The 21,142-nt window shown below is 35.7% G+C and overlaps 1 protein-coding gene across 2 annotated transcripts in view; it reads left to right on the forward strand.

Annotated features, from left to right (window-relative positions):
* LOC103563727 (cytochrome P450 2C19) overlaps positions 1–17,915 on the forward strand; it is a 78,331-nt gene extending 60,416 nt beyond the window's left edge. For both annotated transcript variants that reach the window (XM_070561381.1, XM_070561372.1), the window contains exons 6-9: positions 9,466–9,607; positions 12,233–12,420; positions 16,479–16,620; positions 17,352–17,915. In XM_070561381.1, coding sequence (XP_070417482.1) covers positions 9,466–9,607; positions 12,233–12,420; positions 16,479–16,620; positions 17,352–17,533 — 654 coding nt within the window. In that variant the 3' untranslated portion in view covers positions 17,534–17,915. The remainder of the gene's footprint in view (positions 1–9,465; positions 9,608–12,232; positions 12,421–16,478; positions 16,621–17,351) is intronic.
* The last annotated feature ends 3,227 nt before the right edge of the window (positions 17,916–21,142 follow it).

A 21,142-nucleotide genomic window follows, 5' to 3' on the forward strand; every position in this document is an offset into this window, starting at 1 on the left:
GAGAAATCATAGACTGAGGATCTTCTCAGTGCTGAGCTAAGCTTATCTGGGAGAGGAACTGAGATGGGTAAAGCAAACTTGCTCTTACTGGTATAAATGTGAATACTCTCAGTATGTGCTCCTCTAGGGTGTTTCTACTTCTTTACTGGATTCCGAATTTCTCTTCAAGGTATTTTGGTAGCAAAATCATTGTTTTATCAGTGTTTCTGTGGAGGAGTGAGAGGTAGGTTTTCCTACTCTGCCATTTTGCTGACATCTCTGCCTTTCCAGGGCTATTGAACAGGAATGGTGAAAGTGGACATCATTGTTTTCCCTCTGATTTTGGGGATATCCTTTTAGTCTTTCACAACTGAGTATCATTTAGCTTTGGACTTTTCATAAGTTCACTTTATCAGGATAAGGAAGTTATCTTCTATTTGTAGTTTTCTGAGTGTTTTTTTTACCATCATGTTAATTTCTGTCAAATGCTTTTTCTGTATCTATTGAAGTGAAAATGTTTTCTTTTCATCCGAACAATGTGTTGTATTACACTGATTGATTTTGTTATATTGAATCCCCTTTGCATTTCTGGAATAAATCCCACTTGGTCATGGTGTATAATTTTCAAATTAAAAAAATTATGGTGTAAAATACACAGAACATGAAACTCACTATTTTAACCATTTTTAAGTATGTAGTTTAGTGGTATTTAGTACATCCACATTGTTGTGCAACCATCACAACTATCTCCAGAATTCTTTCCATCTTGCAAAACTGAAACTCTGTACCCATTAAATAATAAGTCCTATTTCCTTTCTCCCTAGCCCTGGGAAATCATGATTCTGCTCTCTGTCTCTATGAATTAGACTACTCTATATACCTCATTTAAGTAGAATCATACAGTATTTGTCCTTTTGTAACTGGCTTATTTCGGTTGACATAATGTCCTGAAGATTCATTCATGTTGTAGCACTTGTTAGAATTTTCTTCATTTTGATAGCTGGATAATATTCCATTTCATTTATATACTATATTTCACTTATCCAATCAACTGTCAGTGGACACCTGGGCTGCATCCACCTTTTGTTTATTGTGAATAATTCTTATGGTTGTGCAAGTATCTCTTTGATATTCTGCTTTTAACTATTTTGGGTGTACATCTAGAAATGGAATTGCTGGGCTTTATAGTAATTCTATTTTTAATTTTGGGGGGAACAGCCATACTCTTTTTCAGTGACTACATCATTATATATCCCACCAACAGAGCACAAGTATTCCAATTTCTCCATATCCATGCCAATGCTTATTTTCTGTATGTTTTTTTTTTGATACTAGCTATGTAATGGGTGTGAGGTGTTATAATTGGGTTGCGTTTCCCTATTGATTATTGTTTCTGAGCACTTTTTCATGGGCTAATTTGTCATTTCTTCTTAGGAGAAATGTTTATTTAATTCTTTTGACTATTTTAAAATCAGATTTTTATGTGTGTGTAATCCTTTTAATGTGCTGTTGGATTTGATTTGTTAGTAATTTATTGAGAATTTTTGCATCTATATTCATAAAGGAGATTGGTCTTTTCTTGTGATGTCTTTGTCTGGCTTTTGTATCTTGGTAATGCTGGCCTCATGCAATGTGTTAGGAAGTATTCTTTTGTCCTCTGTATTTGGAGGTGGTTAAGGAGGAAAGGTTTTCATTGTACTAAAAATATCTGGTAGAATTCACTAGTGAAGACATCTGGTCCTGGGCCTTTCTTTTTTGTCAGGTTTTTGATCACTGACTCAATGTCTTTACATGTCCAGAATACAGAACTGGGATTCAATCCCATTGACCTTGTCCAGTGTTTTTTCCACTAAACTTCAAAGCCCAGTGTTCATAAAGTACTTTGGTAACTTCCCTAAAGCATGCCCGTGACACTAAATGGACTACAATTTGCTTTGGATATCCAGGGTCTTGTCGTTGTTCTAGGATTTTTTTCTATTTCTGTGAAAAATACCATTTGAATTTTTCTTTTAAAGCTTGGCACCTGAGCTAATATCTGTTGCCAATCTTTTTTTCCTTTTGTTCTTCTCCCCAAAGCCCCACAGTACATAGTTGTGTATTCTAGTTGTAGGTCCTTCTGGTTCTGCTATGTGGGGTGCCACCTCAGCATGACCTGATGAGCAGTGCCATGTCAGTGTCCAGGATCCAAACCGGCAACACCATGGGCCACCACAGCAGGGTGCCCGAACTTAAAAACTTGGCCAGGGGGCTGGCTCCACCATTGACATTTTGATACAGACTTCATTGAATCTGTAGATTTCTGGCATAGTTTGGACATTTTTAACAATATTAATTCTTTTGATCCATGAGCATGAGATATCTTTCCTTTTAATTGTGTCCTCTTCAATTTCTTCCATCAATGTTTTATAGTTTCTAGCATACAGATCTTTCACCTCCTTGGTGAAGTTTAAGTATTTTACTCTTTTTGATGCTATTCCTTGCAGTTCTGTCAGTTTTTGTCTTACGTATTTTGATGTTCTGATACACTTTCAAACAACACTATTCTACTTCATGATTAATGTATCTTATAATAACAAAACAATCCTAATTCTTCCCTACCATCCTTTCTATCATTGCTGTCACTTATTTCACTTCTATAAGCATTTATATTTATATATGATATATTTATAAGCATTACATAATCTAATACATCATTATTATTATTTTGAACAAAATTTTATGTTATATCAATTAAGGAAAATAAAACTTTTTATTTTATCTTTATCCCTTCTTTGTAGCTCTTTCTTTATGTAGATATGAGCTGTGACCTATGTTGTTTTTCTTCTCTCTAAATAACTTCTTTTTACATTTCTTGTAAGGCAGTTCTACTGTCAACAAATTCCTTCAAGTTTGTTTGTCTGAGAAAGTTTTCATTTCTCCTTCACTTTCAAAAGATAATTTTGTAGGGTTTGGAGTCTAGGTTGGTGTGTTTTTCTCTAACACTTTAAACATTTCACTCCACTCTCTTCTTCCTTGTATGTTTGTGAGGAGAAGTCAGATGTAATTCTTATCTTTGTTCCTCTATAGGTAAGGTGCTTTTTTCCTCTAGCTTCTTTCAAAACTTTTTCTATCTTTGATTTTTTTGTAGTTTGAAAATATATACCTAGGTGTAGGGTTTTGGGTTTTCTTGGGCGTTTATCCTGTTTAGTGTACTCTGAGCTTCATAGATCTATGGTTTGGTGTCTGAGATTAATTTTGGGGAAATTCTTCATCATTATTGTTTCAAATATTTCCTCTGTTTCTTTTTTCTCTTTCTTCTATTTTTATTCCCGTTACATCTATGTTATATGTATTGTAGTTACCCCATAGTCTTTAGATATGTTTTTCTTTTAACTCTTTATTCTGTTTTTCAGTTTTAGAATTTTCTATTGAGATATCCCCAAGTTTGGAGGTTCATTCCTCAGCTGTGTCTGGTGTATGAATAAGCCCATCAAAACGTTCTTCATTTCTGTCACAGTATTTTTGATCTCTCACGTTTCCTTTTGGTTCCTTCATAGGATTTCCATCTCTCTGCTTACATTTCCCATCTGGTTCTTGAGTGTTTTCTACTTTATCCATTAAATCTCTGAGCATATTAATCATAGTTGTTTTAAATTCTGATCTGAAAATTCCAACATCTCTGCTATGCCTGGTTTGATGCTTTCTCTGTCAAATTGTGTTTTTACCTTTGGGAATGCTGGATTTTTTCTTGCTATCTGGATATGGTGTACCGAGTAAAAGGAACTCTTGTAAATAGGCATTTAGTAATATGGTGGTGAGATGTGGGGGGAAGGAAAGCACTTTATAGTCTTATGATTTGATTTCAGACTTTCACTGAGCCTATGCCTCTGGACTGTGAACTTCACAAGTGTTTCTTACCCTCCCTAGGTGGGAGAGGATAGCTAGAGTGGCTATTTCCCTTCTCCCACATGGAAGGCTAGAGTTGACTGGATTTAGTGTTCCTCTTTCCCTAAGTCAGTTTGACTCTGATAATATTCTAGCATGTTATGCTCTAGTCGACTAGATTGTCCTGAATCCAGGTCTTCTTAAGAAGAATAGAATGTTCTGGTATATTTAAAAATGGTACATTTTGCCCTCCTCCTGGTGGAAGTATGGTGGGATTTTTCTCAAATATTTACTGTGAGAACTTGCTTAAGCTCTTGGTGTAAATTTCATAAAATTGTGGGGACCCCTCTATGACTGGGTCACCTCATAGATTTTCTTTGAGAATTGTCCATACTGAGCCTTCAGTAATTTCTCCTTTACAATTCAGGTTTTCCTACCCTCACACCGGTTTTCATGGTGGTTTCCACTCATGAGTGTCTTCTCTAAGTTGTGGCTCCCTGTGTTCCCTGGTCCACTTCTCTAATTTTGGGGCTGTGATTTTCCCTTGTCCTCACCTTTCTTATAGATGTTAGAAGAGTTCTTGATTCTGCATTCTGCTCAGCTTTATACTTGCTATTAGGCTGGAGTTGCAACTTCCAAACTCCACACATGCAGAACTGTCAGATGTATGTTTTATGTTTAAGTATCTTTGAATTTTCTCGTTTTTATTCTATTATTGATTTCCAGCCTTATTCCACTGTGGTCAGAGGAGATACTTTGTATCATTTTTCATCTTTTTCAGTTTAGTGAGACATGTGGTCTATCTTGGAGAAAGTTGTTATGTGCACTGGAGAAGAATATATATTCTGTTATTCATTAGCATTTTCTTTATATGCTCATTAGTATTGCTGATTCTAGTGTTTTTCAAGTCTTATATTTGCTCATTGATCTTTTGCCTAGAAGTGTGATCCATCATTGAAAGTAAGGTACTGAAGTCTCTCACTGTTATTGTGGAGCTCTCTATTTATTCCTTCAGTGTTTTCAATGTTTGCTTCATATATCTTGGCCTCTTTTGCTTGGTACATAAATGTGTATAATGTTATAGATTCTTGATTAATTCACTTTTTTATCCAGTATAAAATGTTCTCAATGGTTTTTTAAAAAATGTTTTTAAATAAAATCTATTCTTTCTTCTATTGGTATAGGCATTCCAACTCCCTTTGGCTATTCATTGCTTAAAAGATAAATTTCCCTCTTTCTTGTTCAACATATTTGTGTCTTTGGGTCTAAAGTGAGTCTCTTGCAGACAACATAACAGTTTTTTTTATTGCTATATAATTGACATGTAACATTATATTCATTTCAGGTGTACAACTGATTCAATATATGTATATGTACATATTGTGAAACGATCACAGTAAGTTTTGTTAATGTCCATAATCACCCATAATTACAAATTTCTTTTCTTGTGATAAGAACATTTAAGGTTTAATCTCTTAGCAACTTTCAAATATACATACAGTATTACTAACTATAGTCATCATCTTGTACATTACATCCCCAGGACTTACTTGTTTTATGACTATAAGTTTGTACCTTTTGACCACTTTCACCCATTTTGTCCATTCCCCCAGCTCGCACCTCTGGCAACCAATGTGTTCTCGGTATTTGTGAGTTCAGTTATTTATTTTTTGGTATGTTTTAGATTCCACAAATAAGTAAGACCATGTGGTATTTGTTTTTATCTGATTTATTTCACTTAGCCTATTGCCCTCATGTTCAGTCCATGTTGTTGCAAATGACAGGATGTGTCTCTTTTTCAAGGGTAAGTAATGTTCTATTATTTTTATATATACAGCTTTTAAAAATTTTATTTTTTAAATATCTATTTTTTAAATAGTGAATTTAAATCAATTAACAGTTAAGGTGGTTAGTCATATTGAAGGATTTCATTCCATTGTTATTTTTTGTTCTGATGCCTTTTGTCATTTTTGTTTCTCAATTACTCCAATATAGCCTTATTTTTTATTTGATCAATATTTTCAAGTGTATGTTTTTTTGTTCCCTCTTCAATTCTTTTTCTGTATATGTTTTAGTTAATTTTCTAGTACTTACAATGGAGATTACTGTTAGCATCCTAAATCTATAACAGTCTAGTTTAATTCCAAAGGAGCTTCAAATTGCATAAGTTAACTCTGCTCCCATCCAAATTCACCCTCCCTTTATTTTGTTGTTGTCCAAAATTACATCTTTATATGTTGTGTGCCTAGTAAAATATATTTATAATGATTATTTTATGCATTCTTCTTTTAAATAACATGGAAAATAAAAAGACGGTTTCAAACTAGAATACAATAATATTAGCTTTTATGTTTACTTACATAGTTATCCTTGACAAGGATCTTTATTTGTTAATATGGCTTTGAGTTATCGTCCAGTTGGTTTCAACCTGAAAGCTGACTTTCTTTAGCATTTCCTGTGAGTCAGATCTGTTAATTAGGAACCCCTCATCTTTTGTTTATTTGGATAACGTCTTAATTTCCCCTTTATTATGGAGGGATAATAGTTTCAGATATAAAATTGCTGGTTGGGTTATTTTCTTTCAAGACTTTACATATACACATACACTGATTTCTGTCCTCTACAGTTTCTTAAAAAATCATCAATTTCTTCTACTGAGGATCCTTTTGTACATAATGAGTCACCTCTTTCTTGAAATTTTAAACATTCTCTCGTCTTTGTCTTTTGACAATTTGATTAAAATAAGCCTTTGCATGGGTGTTTTTGTGTTTATCCTTTGGAATTTATTCAGCTTCTTGCATATATAGATTCATGGCTTTCATTAAATTTTGGATGTTTTCAACCAGTCTTTCTCCAAATATACTTTTTTTGCTCCTTTTCCCTCTGTTCTTTGAGACTTCCATAAAGTAGATGTTGATACACTTGATGGAGTTGCATAGGTCCCTTAGGCTCTGTTCATTTTTCTTCCTTCCCTTTTATTTCTGATATTTCAACTGGGTAATTTCTGTTTTCTTGTCTCCAGGTTTTCTATTTCTTTTCTGGGCTTTCTCAATTCCACTGTTGAAAACCTCTGGGGATTTTTAAAAAATTTCAGGTATCGTATGTTTTAGCCCCAGAATTTCTATTTGATTCCTTTTTATAACGTCTTTCTCATTATTGATATTCCCTACTTGCTCATAAACTTTTCTGATTTTCTTTAGTTCTTTGTACATGATTTCCTTTGGCTCTTTGAGGGTATTTAAGACATTTATCTTTAAGTTTTTATCTAGTAAGTCTGATGTCTGAGTTTCTCCAGGAATCATCTATATCAACTTTTTTTTTAGCTGTTCATGGGCTATACTTACCTGTTTCTTTGTATCCCTTTTAATTTTTTTTGTTGCTGTTGAGTACAGAGCATTTAATATGTTGTAATGTGGTAACTCTGGAAATAAGATTTTTCTGCCTCCCAGCAGTTGCTGTTACTTGATGAAGACTGCATTCATCCATTTGTTTGGCAGCTTTTCCAAATTATTTTTGCCAAGACTATTTTTCTTTTCCTGTGTGATCACTTGACTCTCTGTTCTATTATCTCCATAGTCAGGTAGTGACCTTACAGATATTCTCTTAAATACCTTAATCTAAAAGGAAAAGAAAAGAAAAAGAAGTTGTTCTGTTTCTTTATCTCCTGAGTGAAAGCTGTTGTGGACGTTGCTTGAATGTGAGGAGACTGGAACACTGGCTATTCTCTGTGCCAGCCTCTCTGTGATCAAAACATGCAAGACTGATTGTTGAAGAATGTGGTCCCTATTGCTCACTCTGGAACATGCAAGTTGCATGAGGAACATGGTCCATACTCTCCAGAACTGTCTGACTTAGAACTAGGTTATGAGGAATGTTAGCCACTATGTGAGATGTCATATTTACCAGACACTTTTACTTAAGTACTCCACTGGATGCTTCAAGTGGATAACTAGTCTCTAGGGTGCCAAAATAGTTGCTAAGAAAGTTTTTGCATGGCCAATAGTTGTTTCAGTGGAGGGACTGGTTCCTGGAACATCCTCTATGTCATCTTTGTGCCAGTACTCCCAGAATGCCATCATAACAATACTGAGTATTTGGATCTATGACAAGGAAAGTCTTTTTGTTTATTTGGGTTTTCTTTAATTTCTTTCAATATTGTTTTATATAATTTGTTTCAACGTTGCTTTGTACAGCTTAATAATGATAGGCTATGTGCATGTAACCACTGTGTCTCCAAATACACTTCAAGAAATGGAAATACTAATATTATTTTATGAGTACACTGCTCTTCTTACTGAATTTAGTACTTGGAATACTTTTTAATTGACAATCTTAAAACACTATGTGAAGCCAATGTTACCAAAGGGGATGAGTCTTTGTCTAACAAGTGCAAACATTCAGAGAGTTTAGTCTGTCTTAATTGTGTTTATTACATAATATTAGACATGCCCCTCGACCCCTGGAGATTATAAATGCATCATAGAAATTAATGCAGCCTAGGGACATGTTTGCAAAAAACGTACTTTTTGTATGTTAATGATCCTTCTATTCAGTATTTAAAACTGCCCAGTTGTTGTTTTCTATTCTGTGTCACGTCGTCTCCTCAATTGTAAACCAGTGTTACTTTATCAGTTGCTGTCTCTCTCCCAACTTCCAATTTATGTGAGCTGTATTCAACTAGTGTGTCAGCCTTGAAATTTGCATTATCCCTACTATCTCTTTTTTCCCCTATGGAAACTCTGTATTCATGTTTGTAGTGTCTCTTCAATTTGTATATTCCTTTTCATTCCTGTATTTGTTTGCTAGACTAAGCTCCTATTTCGTTGCATATGGAATACTATAGTGATGACTCTATATTGTCTTTGTGAATCCATTCTCTTTGACTATGATTTGTTTCAGGTTAAGCTGCAATATTAGCTTTTGCACAATTTCACCTTCATAGTCTACAGACAATGTTGATTTCATATAAATTTTTAACAAAGAAGAGCATTATAAAATCTTGATTCAGCCTTATAACATCTTTCATGATATAACCCTATCTACCTGTTTTGACTCATTAAGATTGTGTTTGTCTACAAATAAGAGAAAAACTATTAACAATGGCTTTAACAAATAGTGGGTTTATTTACTTCACATACTAAGAATCTTGTGATATGTCAGTGTAGTGCAGTACAGTAACTTTGAAACACCAGGAGCCCTGAAACATCAGACCTTCCATTTTTCTTCACCTATACAGAGTATACAAGCTAACTTCATGATTCAACCCTCTTGTCCCAAGATGATGTCTCTTCTACCTCCTTCACATTTTTGTTTTGAATAAGAAGGAAAAATAGAGGAAGTGGCACCACAGCCTTCTCCTTACATTTCACTGGCAAAAACTATGCTGCATAGCTAACCAATCTATAAAAGAGGCTCACTTTAAGCAAGTGAGGGATAAACCAGTATAAAATGATGCTTAAGTCATCTGATCTACAGTCTCTTGCCATACCATACAATAGTTTATTCTAATGTTGCACGCTGCAGCTTATATGTTGGCTTAATTTTATAACAATGTGAGTTATTTGGATTAAGTGTAATTCTGGCAAATTAATTTGCCCAATAATTTTATCAAATCATTCGTAGGAAAAGCAAAATCAACAGTCGGAGTTTACTTTTGAAAACTTAAAAATCACTGTATCTGATTTGTTTGGAGCTGGGACAGAGACAACGAGCACCACCCTGAGATATGGACTTCTCCTCCTGCTGAAGCACCCAGAGGTCATAGGTATGACCAACACAATGAGCAGGGTGAATTTCAGAAAAGATGTTGGAAAGGCTCTGCAAGTATATTCTATCTTGTTCTCCCTAGCAAGCCTTCATTATTTAAATATCTATTCAACCAGCTTAATTTTTACAAATTTAGAGAACATAAAATAATGGGACATCTTCATATAATACAGGAGAATGACTGAGAGGAGTAAGAACAATGTGGGCAGTAGCAAAATCAATAAAGAAGTGTCTGGATTTCATGGGAGGTTATTTGTGGCAGGCACAGATAGCATGTATTGGCCTGGGACTGCATATTGGTTTTATTATAAAAGGCCTCTTTGAACAGTAGGTACTTTCTTGCAGAGAGCTTCTCATTCGGAAAATGCAGTTTCTAAAGCCAGGATAGAGAAATGGAAAGTGCCTATTGACGCATAAGTGGAAATCCTAGAGATTTCGTGAGACTTCCTGAGATAATTTCCATACTCTAGGAAGTGTTCTACAAACTTAGATTCACAAGAAATGTGTTGCTATTCAGTCTTAAGATGTGCATAAAGGAATTTTGTTATTCCGGAAGACTGCTCCCAGAAAAGTGGTGTTTGCCAAGCTAAGAATTTTACAGGGTCAATGATTTTATCTTTTACCAAAAATTTTGTGTTAGAAATTTATCTTTCAAGAGTTACGGTTATGAACAGCAATTTAGAAACATACATCATCTTGTCCTGTGTCAGGGTCCCAATGAAAAGACTATAACCTGTTACAAATGAGATTTAGCCTTTTAAAGTTGCACAGAAAGAGGTCAAGAAACAGCCGATAAATCCTCAACAAATTTCTGAAACAGAGAGAGCATATTGAGGGGTGAAAATGAACTCAGTAGAGAGGATGAAATTGTAACATGAATGTCAGAAGAGGAAGCTATATAGTGAGGACAAGTCATTTGTGTCCTTACATCCCTATAAGGTTTGGTATTTGGAAGTACCAAGTGTCAAAGAAGATAGAAGGAGAAGGGTCCCCTGCCTGGGACCCTTCAACATGCCCTTTTATCAGGTAACTGTTTTTCCCCAACAGGATGAGGAAGGATTACTCTCCAGAGAAAATGAACCTAAGAGGCCCTACACTCAGGGACACTGGGCAGTGACAGGGAAAGGGTGAGTTGTAGGGCTGAAGAGAAAGGTTAAGTAAGAATCTATTTCTTGAGCTCTGAGAGTCTTAGCTCCTTTTTCCATCCTGCTTTCTGAAATTTAGAAGCCAGATTAATTGTGAACAGTTCTGGAGAAAAAACCCTCCATGTTTTGCGACTCAGGTAGAAAATTCTCTTGACAATAGCAGAGTGAAGGAAATGAAAACATCCACCCAAGACACAGGGTCATAAAATTTCAGAACACCACTAATAAAATCACCAAAACTTTCAGAGAGATTTTTCAGGTGATAAGTAAGGAGAGGATTCAGAAGAGTATCAGAATTCTTGAGAGCAACTATCAAATTGTGTATTAATAAACAGAGGGTATTTTCAGACCTATATGTTTGACAAAATTTTTACACCCTCTTTCCCCTTTCTCATCCAAATGTCTGAAGTCAAGTCAGAAGATGTCATGGGCTCAAGGAATCAGGAGAACTCATCAAGGAGAATCAAATTGTCAGGGAGGTTGGTAGACACCAGGCCTAGAAAATACCCATTTCAAAATGGATTTGGTGGATAAAGTAGGTGTGAGGGGAGACACCAAGAACAAAAGAGAAGCAGTGAATTATCTGAAATGTCCTAACAATAGAGAAGTCATTATTAAGAGTTGGAAACACCTACCTCAGTATTTGGGAATAATTCTAAATTGAGATATAGACAATTAACAATTGAACTAGAAACATGGTTAAGTCCAAGAAAGTACCCAAAATGAAACATAAGCATAGTTGTTTTACCAGGGAACATTGTTTATATAGTCAGAATGATACCAAAATAAATATTCTAACAGTCAAAAATTGAGGTCTAAATATATAGGGGAAGTAGAACAAGGGGACTTGTGTGTGTGTGTGTGGGTGTATTTTGTATGAGGCAGGGATGGAGATGTAAATTCTCACCTCTCATACCAGGAAGTCAAATATTGTCTAAAAAGAGGTAAGTAAGAAATAGAAACCGAGAGTCATTATTTAGAAATAGAACATAAATTTAAGAAAGTGCTAGGATGTTCAAAGTGGTAGCATTTGGCAACTTGGAGAAAGAGAGCACCACTGCAAGTTATACACACACACATACACAAAGGTACATAGATTATAATTTAACTTTTCAATGCATATATTATTTTGGTATAAATTAATATTTTGCTTTTGTTTTTCTTTATGCAAGGACTGTAATTTCTTGACAATTATGTTTCATTTATATTTTGAAACATTTCATCTTTTCTGTTTGTATTATCATGTATGCTGATATATAGGTATTTATAGATGGATCTTAAACCTAGCTTGTGGGAGAGTTCTATCTATCTATATTATAGCAATTATCTCTCTATGTCTAGGTGTATTCCTGGGTGTATAACTGATGTTTATAATGATTTTGGGACACTTTCCTAATGCTTCATGTATCCTTGAATTGACATGAAAATGTGGTATGCATTTTTCTCTTTTTCCATCAGTCTTCTTTGTGTTTTATCAGCTAAAGTCCAGGAAGAGATTGATCGTGTGATTGGCAGACACCGGAGCCCGTGCATGCAGGACAAGAGCCACATGCCCTATACAGATGCTGTGGTGCATGAGATCCAGAGATACATTGACCTCCTCCCTACCAATGTGCCCCATGCAGTGACTCGTGACGTTAAATTCAGAAACTACTTTATCCCTAAGGTAACATTTGTTTCTCTTATACTGACCCTAGTGGTCTTGAAGTTCCAATTTTCACAGTATGGGTCCAGTCCTCTATGAATACGAGATGAGAGAAGTACAAAAGTCAACTGTGTGGCAGCATTATGGATTTTGATTTGCTTCACGTCTAGACTATATGCTATATAGTGGGTTTTGAGAGCTGGCAGTGTTAAGTCTTCCAAATGTGTTCTTCTTTAACTTTGTTTGGCTAATCTTAGCTGTCTACGTTTCCAAATGAATGTTAGTAAGAGTTTGTTAATTTACCAAAACACTCTGCTGAAATTTTTATCAAGGTGACATTTGGTCAATTTGGAAAAACTTAACGTCATGACACATTGAATCTTTTAATTAATGGGCATGTTATATGCTCCCAATTTTGGAGGGCTTTCTTTAATTTTCTCAATAATTTTTTCAATGCATTTGTTTTCAAATCTTTGGTTTTTCCTAGATACTTAATATTATTGTTGTAAATTTTTAAAGTGGCTTTTCCAATTCTTTGATATATGGAAATATAATCCATTTTATTATTTTGTTGACCTTGTATGTAGCAAACTTGCTAAATTTAAAATCATTGCTAATAATTTGTCTCTAGACTAATTTGCAATTTCTATATACATCATTCTGTTACCTGAGTTAATATTCCTGTTTCATCCTTGTTTCACTTCTGATCTGTAGGAGATCGGAGGTTTAACGTCTTGCTATTGATAACGATGTTTTATGTACACTTTGGTAGATATTCTTATTCAGATTAGGAAGTTTACCCTCTTATCTTTTATGATTTTTTGGTCATGAATGTGTATATAATTTTTTCATGTTGACTCTCTGCATCTACTAGTATGATTGTATGCATTGGCCTCATTTTTCCCACTAAATAGTCATATTATCAGTATACACACACAGCTGGATTTAATTTGCTATATTTTGTTCGGAACTTCTGCATTTATATTCATAAGAGATTTTTGGCCTGCAGTTTTCCTTCATCAAAATTTTCTTGTCACATTTCTGGTGTCAAGGTAATGCTGGCCTTATAAAGTAGGTGAGAAATGTTCTCTAACATGGATTTATTTTTATTGTCTCATCCTCTTCTGCTGGCCACTTAGTTGTGTTCTTAAAATGCTTAATAACTTTTAGTTAGGTGCTAATTATTATGTATGAAAAAATGCAGTTTCAGATGATGTTTTTATCTTCTTCCAGAAAGGGTTTATCCCTCTCCTACTAGGCAGTCAGAATGATGGAACACTCTTGTTTTGATTAAAATTTGGACATTGACACAGACTTAAAATCAACTGTAGGTATCAGCTTACCTCTCTGAGATTCTCCCAACTATGGAATCTTGAGACAAATTTTTGTCTCAGCAGATTTACAATTTCTGTATATATTCAGACTTTTTAGTTGATATACTACAAGCTACTCCAGTTCACTTGAAACCAGGACATATTACTATTATGTTTAAAAAATAATATTACAAAATTTGTTTTTGTTGAAGAAAGAAAGCAATGGCTTTGCTAAGGCTGCAAATACTAATGCCAATCTTTGGAGAAGACAGAATTGATGACTTTACCAAGAGGTGTTGAAACTTACCTCAATGATTATAGATTTGGTACAAGGGTTAGGATTTCAAGCCCACTCATTTTTTTCAACAAAGAACACAATGAGGAGAAGACTTTTCTTTTTTAATATTGGGGTCTAAGGGAAATACTTAATCAAACTTATTTTTCCTTGTATTTCTAAGTAAAAGGGAAATAATGGAGTAGATATGAGAATGAGATTGCCTATCTTTTCTATCCATTACATCAGATTTGGAAATGAGCATTCCATCCTGTATAGGGCATCCCAGTAGAAAAATATGCAACATTGCGTGGCTGATTCTACCTTCTTATGAATCAGATAAGTGATTTCTTCTATCGTAGGCTGGGACCATTGAGCTAGGTGGAAATAATGGTCTAAAACAAGTTTTGATAAACCTTTTATATAAAGAGCCAGAGTGTAAATATTTTAGACCTCATGGGCCTTGAAGTGTCTGATGCAGCATTAAAATCTGCCATTGTAGCATGGAAGCAGTCATAGAGCATATGCAAACAAATGAGAAAGGCTATATCTCAATATTTATTGAAACTGAAATTTAAATTTCACGTAATTTTAGTGTCACAAAATTTTATTCTTCCTTGATCTTTTCAATTTAAAATGTTTAGCTCGTGCACTGTATAAAAACAGGTAGTAGGCTGGATTTCCACAGGGGTTATTTTTTGTTGATGTCTGTTATAAAACAATCAGTCTAATAGAACACTTTGCAATGATGTCAGGTTTATTCGCACTTTTTTTTGCCTTATCTAAAGAATATTTGCCTGCACAGGATCCCAAAGATTTACTCTTATTTTTTTCTAAAGCTTTACAGTTTTAGCACTTATACTTAGATCATTGATCCATTCAGGTAAATTTTACTTATGGTGCAGAGTAATGGTCATGCCTCCTTTTATTTCTTTGTGAATATCCAATTGTTCAAGTGATTTAATAAAAATATATTGGCTTTTGTATCTTTCTTTTTTGCTTTTATATCTTAAGGAAAGAAATTCCTATATTGTTAAAAAATATACAACCAAATAATTTTAAAAATAAAGTTTTAGACCTTCTATATGATAAATTTAATGGGTGTAATTTCACCCCAACATGTCATTAAAATTTTTTTAATCTAAAAACATTAAAACATGTGCATATATATGTAGTATATAAATTTGTATACATGTCTACTTTTATATCCATGTATCTATTTATCTGTCAACACCTTAATACTTCAGTCAGTATATTTCAATAGGAATAATTTTTGTATACAGATTAATAATAGCATTCACACTCAAGAGTTATCATTGATACAATAATATTATCTAATGTACAGCTTTTATTTAAATTTTATCAACTTTCCTAGAATATCCTTTATAGCTTTCTCTTTCTTTGCAATTCAGTATCCAGCCAAGGAACAAGCACATAATTTGGTTTTCTTTTCTTTTTGTCTCCTATTATCAGTTCCCCTTGCTAGGTTTTCTTTCAGTATATTTAACTTTGTGAAGAGCCAAGGCCATGAGTCATGTAAAATATTCCTCAGGCTGGTTTTGTGTGATATTTTTTTACATTTTGATTTTGGCAGGAGAACTACACAAGTGTGCTTTGTATGTCCCACTGAAGGTCATTGGTGAGGCGGGGGTCACATAATGTCACTTATCCCATTATTGGTTGTGCTATGTTTCTCACACAATAAAGTGGTATCTGGCAGATCTCTCCAAGGCAGAAGTTCTGTTTTTGCATTTAATTAATCAAAATCTATGGCATACTAATTTAGGATTATTGAATATCATGCTTTCCATTCATTCACCCAACAGTTTTAACATTAATTGATAAAACTTGCCTCAATTGATGATCCTAAGCTGAACTATTACAAAATGATTGTTCTAATTTTATCATCGTTTCTGTGTTTCTAAGCTAGGATTAATCTGTAATGGAGTCTACTTCATATTTTTAAATTAAGACAAACAAGCTGCTTGGCAATGATATGCACTAATAGTTGTTACTGTACTTATTGTTATTACCTCAGAAGAGATTATTTTTAATTAGATCAGATGTCTGTTTACAAAAGCCCTATGAACAGATAACTCCAGGTGTTTCAAGCTCCAACAGACACTTCCACTTTAAACCATAATCCACATATGAGAGTAGTGAAAAATGAAAAGATAAAATAAAGAGCTGATGGGACATACACTAGTGTCCACACGTGGTGATAAACAGAATGGATTCAGAAGGTCTGGTACCATAGGATCCATATACTCAGTATTTCAAATGCTATTGGAGTTCACTTTAGCAACATCACTGCCATTAAACTTAAACTTATCCTTGTTTACTCCTTGTTCTGTCTGGCTCAAAATGCCACTATGTTTCTTTAGACTTAGGATTCCTCTTCTATAGATCATAAGATTGCACTAAATTATTTACATATATTCCAGCTCCGTGACTTTTTGATAACTCTATTTATCTTTATCTGTTCTTTCCAGGGCACAACCATATTAATATCACTGACTTCTGTGCTGCACGATGACAGAGAATTCCCCAATCCAGAAGTATTTGACCCTGGTCACTTCCTGGATGAGAGTGGCAACTTTAAGAAGAGCGACTACTTCATGGCTTTCTCAGCAGGTAATGAAAGTTTATTTCCTTTGGTACTTCAAAAGACAGGATAGCTTTATGTGATCAGTTGTAACTTACATAGTACCCACCCTGGGGTTGGTGGAATTGCACTTTGTTCACAGTCAGGAGTACTAATCTCAATGCTTATGCACTTTCCCTCTTCATGATATATCCTCATTATTGGGCCACATCATGGGAGCTTTGAAGAGTTGACCCAGTTCTTCCAAATTCAGAAAAGAAATTTGAGCTAGGTACTGAAAAAATATGAGAAGTGTAGCTTAGCCAAAATTAGGAGTGTGACATAAAAATTGAAACTTCATTGTGTGTTGGAGATTAATGAAGAGTAGGTATAGTTAAAGCAGGGAACAGAGGATGTGAAGAATGGAAAGAAAGATCATGGAACGTATGACTAGGAACAGAAAGTGCAACCAATGTGTGCGTGTTTCTGGGAAAGCTTGATGGCAACTTGAAATATCAAAAGAGCAGTTATAATGTAAGAATACTTAATGAAATGGTTGGAATAGTACTGATGCTCAATAAATACTTGTTGAAAAAAGGATATCTGTTAAAATAAAATATTAGTTGTATAGCATGTGTGCCCATTATTTGTCCATCTGTTTATCCAGCCATCCTGCCTTCCATACATCCATTCAACCATTTATCAAATAGTTACTGCATATGCTCTTTATGATAGCCAGAACACAGTGTTCAAGGAGTATCTACTCTATGTTTATTTTCAGGAAAACGGGTGTGTGCAGGAGAGGGCCTGGCCCGCATGGAGCTGTTTTTATTCCTGACCACCATTTTACAAAAATTTAACTTGAAATCTGTGGTTGATCCAAAGGACATTGACACCACACCTGTTGCAAATGGATTTGCTTCTGTGCCACCTTCTTATCAGCTTTACTTCATTCCTGTGTGAGACTGTCTGAACACCTGACTTTTCCTATGATGATGTCTGCAACTCCCTCTCATTTGGGACATGGTCCACCTCCTTTCTTCGTCACCTTCTTCCTGGGAATACCTTCGCTGACCTCTTCTCTCCTCATCATCCTATTCTCTCAAGATCCAGGAATATCCAATCTCCATTAAAGGAGAATTTCCTGAGTTTCACTGCATATACTCCATACTCTATCTGCTATTCTCTATACTCTGCAACGTTTGTTTTGGCCATCATATATGCTAATACCTATCTAATATTGAGTAGTGCTATGTCATCAATATGAAATAAAGCAAGATGATTAGTGTATACCAATGCAAAGCCATTTCTCCTCTGCATTTTCTAAATAAAATATATAATTTGATGATCCAGTTTTCAGACTTTCCTTCCTATGTGCAAATACAGTAAGAAATGAAAGAAAATAATCTTAAGAGGTCATGGTGGTCCTGATGATGATAAGCACAGAGAAGGACAAAGTAAGAGCAGAAATGGTCTACTGGCTGCACATCACCTAGAGTTGCTTGAGTTTGGATTTTAAAATGAGAGAAATTGTGTTCAGGAGCACCATCATCCTTTAGGGAAATATTGAGATCAGCAATAGAGAGGAACTAAATCCAAAGTAAACAACAGAAAATTACATATAAAAATCAGAGCTGAAATCAATGAACTTGTAAACAGGAAATCAATAGAAAAAAATCAATGAAGCCAAAGCAGTTTTTTGTGAAAAGTTCAAAGGAATTGATAAAACCATACTTAGGCTACCCCTCCCAAAAGAGAGAAGACACAAATTACTAATGTCAGAATTAAAAGAGGGTTCATCACTTTCATACTATGTATATTAAAAGCATAAAAAAGAATATTATAAACAAGTCTTTGTCCACAAATTTGATAACTTAGATGAAATGGGCCAATTCTTTAAGTACTCAATCTGTAAAAACTTACACAATAAGGGGTAACATAAGCAACATAGCATAGTATAAAGCTCTAGACTCTCCTTCCCCCAGTGGATACACTGATTCACAACACGCATGAATCAATTCCCTTTGTAAAAAGTCCAGAAACTAGTTGAAAAATTGCTGTACCCTGAGTGAATGTGAATCCAGCCACATGAAAGCCACAAATAAATGCAGATACTTACTCTTACCATAAATACCAACCCTAGCAAAATCCTGTATAATTGGTCAGGAACCCTGTAGCTCCCAGCCTCTCCCTGAGGAGCAAAGGAGTTGTAATGCACATCTGGCATTCAAAACTTTCAAAACTGTTTTGGGATGCATGAGGAACTGGCTTCTGTCTTGCTTGCTTGGAACACTGACAGGACTCAACATACTCTAGCTAGCTGGTGGCTGCTAAAACAGAAAAAGGAGGCTGGACTAACATGCAGGTTTGAGAGAACTACAGAATCTTTGGCTGGGCTGATTGGTGAAGATTTCCTGCTGGACAAGATAAGTCAGTGAAGACTAAGAGAGATGGCTATTTTGTCTAATGTGCAGACAGCAACATGGAGAATAAAGAAAAATGAAGATACAGGAGATATATGATTTACCTGAAAGATAATTCAAAATAACAGTCATAAAGATCACTGAGTTCAGGAAAACAATAAGTAAACAAAGTAGGAATTTCAACAAAAAGATAGACAATGCAAAAATAGCTAACGGAAATCATAGAGCTGAAGAATACAATAACTGAACTGAAAAAGTCATTGGAGTGTTCAACAGCAGACTATATCAAGCAGAAGAGAGGGTCATTCAACCAAAATTCAGGTCACTGTATATTATTCAATTAGAGGAGCAAAAAGAAAAAGAAGGAAAAAGGATAGAAAGCTTAGGGAACTTACAGAACACCATCAAGTGGACCGATATATGCCTTATAGAAGTCTTAGAAGGGGAAGCAAGAAAGAGAAAGCTTATTCAAAGTAACAATGGCAGAAAACTTCCCAAAGCAGGGAGGAGGTAGACATACAGACCCAGAAAGTATAAAGAGCCTCAGATAGTTAAAAAATCAAAGAAATCCACACTGAGACACACTGTAATCAAATTATCAAAAGTCAATGACAGTGAGAGAAAGCAGCACGAGAAAGCAACTTATCACATACAAGAGAACTCCCACAAGACTGTCAGCAGATTTTTAAGCAGAAATCTTGCAGGAAAGAAGAAAATGGGATGATGTACTCAATGTTATGAAAGAAAAAAAACACAAAACACCAAGAATCTATACACAGCAAAACTATCCTTCAAAAATGAAGGAGAGAGAGGGTGTCAAGATGGTGGCATAGGCGGACTCTGAACTCACTTCTTCTCATGAACACAACCAGGTTAAAACTATTTTTGGAACAATTACCCTAAGAGAGAGCTGAAAACTGCATGAAAAGGAATCCCCACAACAAGGAATAGTCCTGACTGAGGCAGAAGAAGCATAAGTTTCTCTATGGAGAGAAAAATGACAACTTCACAAGCCATAGAGTTTCATGGCTGGCCAGCTGGGGTCAATCTAAGATATGCAGCCTTCCTTGGAGGAGTAGGGGACCTGCGCAGGAGAGTGTTGCTGCTATAAGCATCCTTCAGACTCAGCACAACTGAGATGAGTGTCATAATATCTGGCTTTACTGGCTATTAACTACAACAAGGAATACCCCTAGAAAAGTTATTGGACATAAGTGGGAAAAAGCCAGCTCTTAAAGGAGCCATGCACAAATTCACACATTTCAGAAAGCAACATAAAATCACCATAAAGGAAGGTACACAGCCCTTTGGTAAAAAGAGACTCACCTGGTAGGTTCTGGGTGCATCTTGGTGAGAGGTGAGACCTCTCCAAGAACACAGCCCTAGTGCAGGTGTGCTGACACAGACACTGGTAGACACCATTGGAGTACTTCCCTGGTCTCTTAGTTTTGCTTGGGGTCTGCCCTCCCCACTAGAGCAACAATTTAACCCAGCTCAACCAGGGCAGACAGCCAGCCCCAGGGACTGACCTCACCGAATAGCAAGCACTGGGGCAACTTCTGTTCTGCATAGACTGGGTACCTGGGTCCTCTGCAGGGAGGTGAGTGGGCCTGCCTCTGTGTGGTAGGGTTTGTGTGAGGAGTGGGTGGAGAGTGTGAGGAATCAATGGAAATTGTGGGGCCACTGCAGTGGGACAACTGGGTATGCTCCAGGGGACTGGACATGTGCATGGGCCAGGGCTGTGTTGATGGTCCATGTGGACCTGTGGGCTGTGGGGCTTATCAGTGGCAGAAGACTTGTGCTCCTCAAATGACTACTTAGGGGATGGCACCACCTTCCAAAGCCTGAAACAATTGGGTACTCCTGTGCCTAGGGGCAGCCTCACTCAGCTGCAATCTTGAGAGAGCTGACAACTGCCTTGTAGACCTGAGGCTTAGAGCAATTGTAAGCCCCTGAGCCTTACAACCAGCCATGCTAGGAGCTTACTCACTTAACAGAAAAAGTGCAACAAGAATGTGCTATTAGACCTTGCATCCAACTGTGCTGGGGCTCCCCAAACCCAATAAAGTGGCTGAAGGGTCTATAGCAGCCACACACAGCTGAGCACTACAACCAGCTGATCAGGGGGACAGCCTAGATTCCCTGGGCA

Source organism: Equus przewalskii, chromosome 1 (genome assembly GCF_037783145.1).
Source record: "Equus przewalskii isolate Varuska chromosome 1, EquPr2, whole genome shotgun sequence".
Taxonomy (NCBI): Eukaryota; Metazoa; Chordata; class Mammalia; order Perissodactyla; family Equidae; genus Equus; species Equus przewalskii.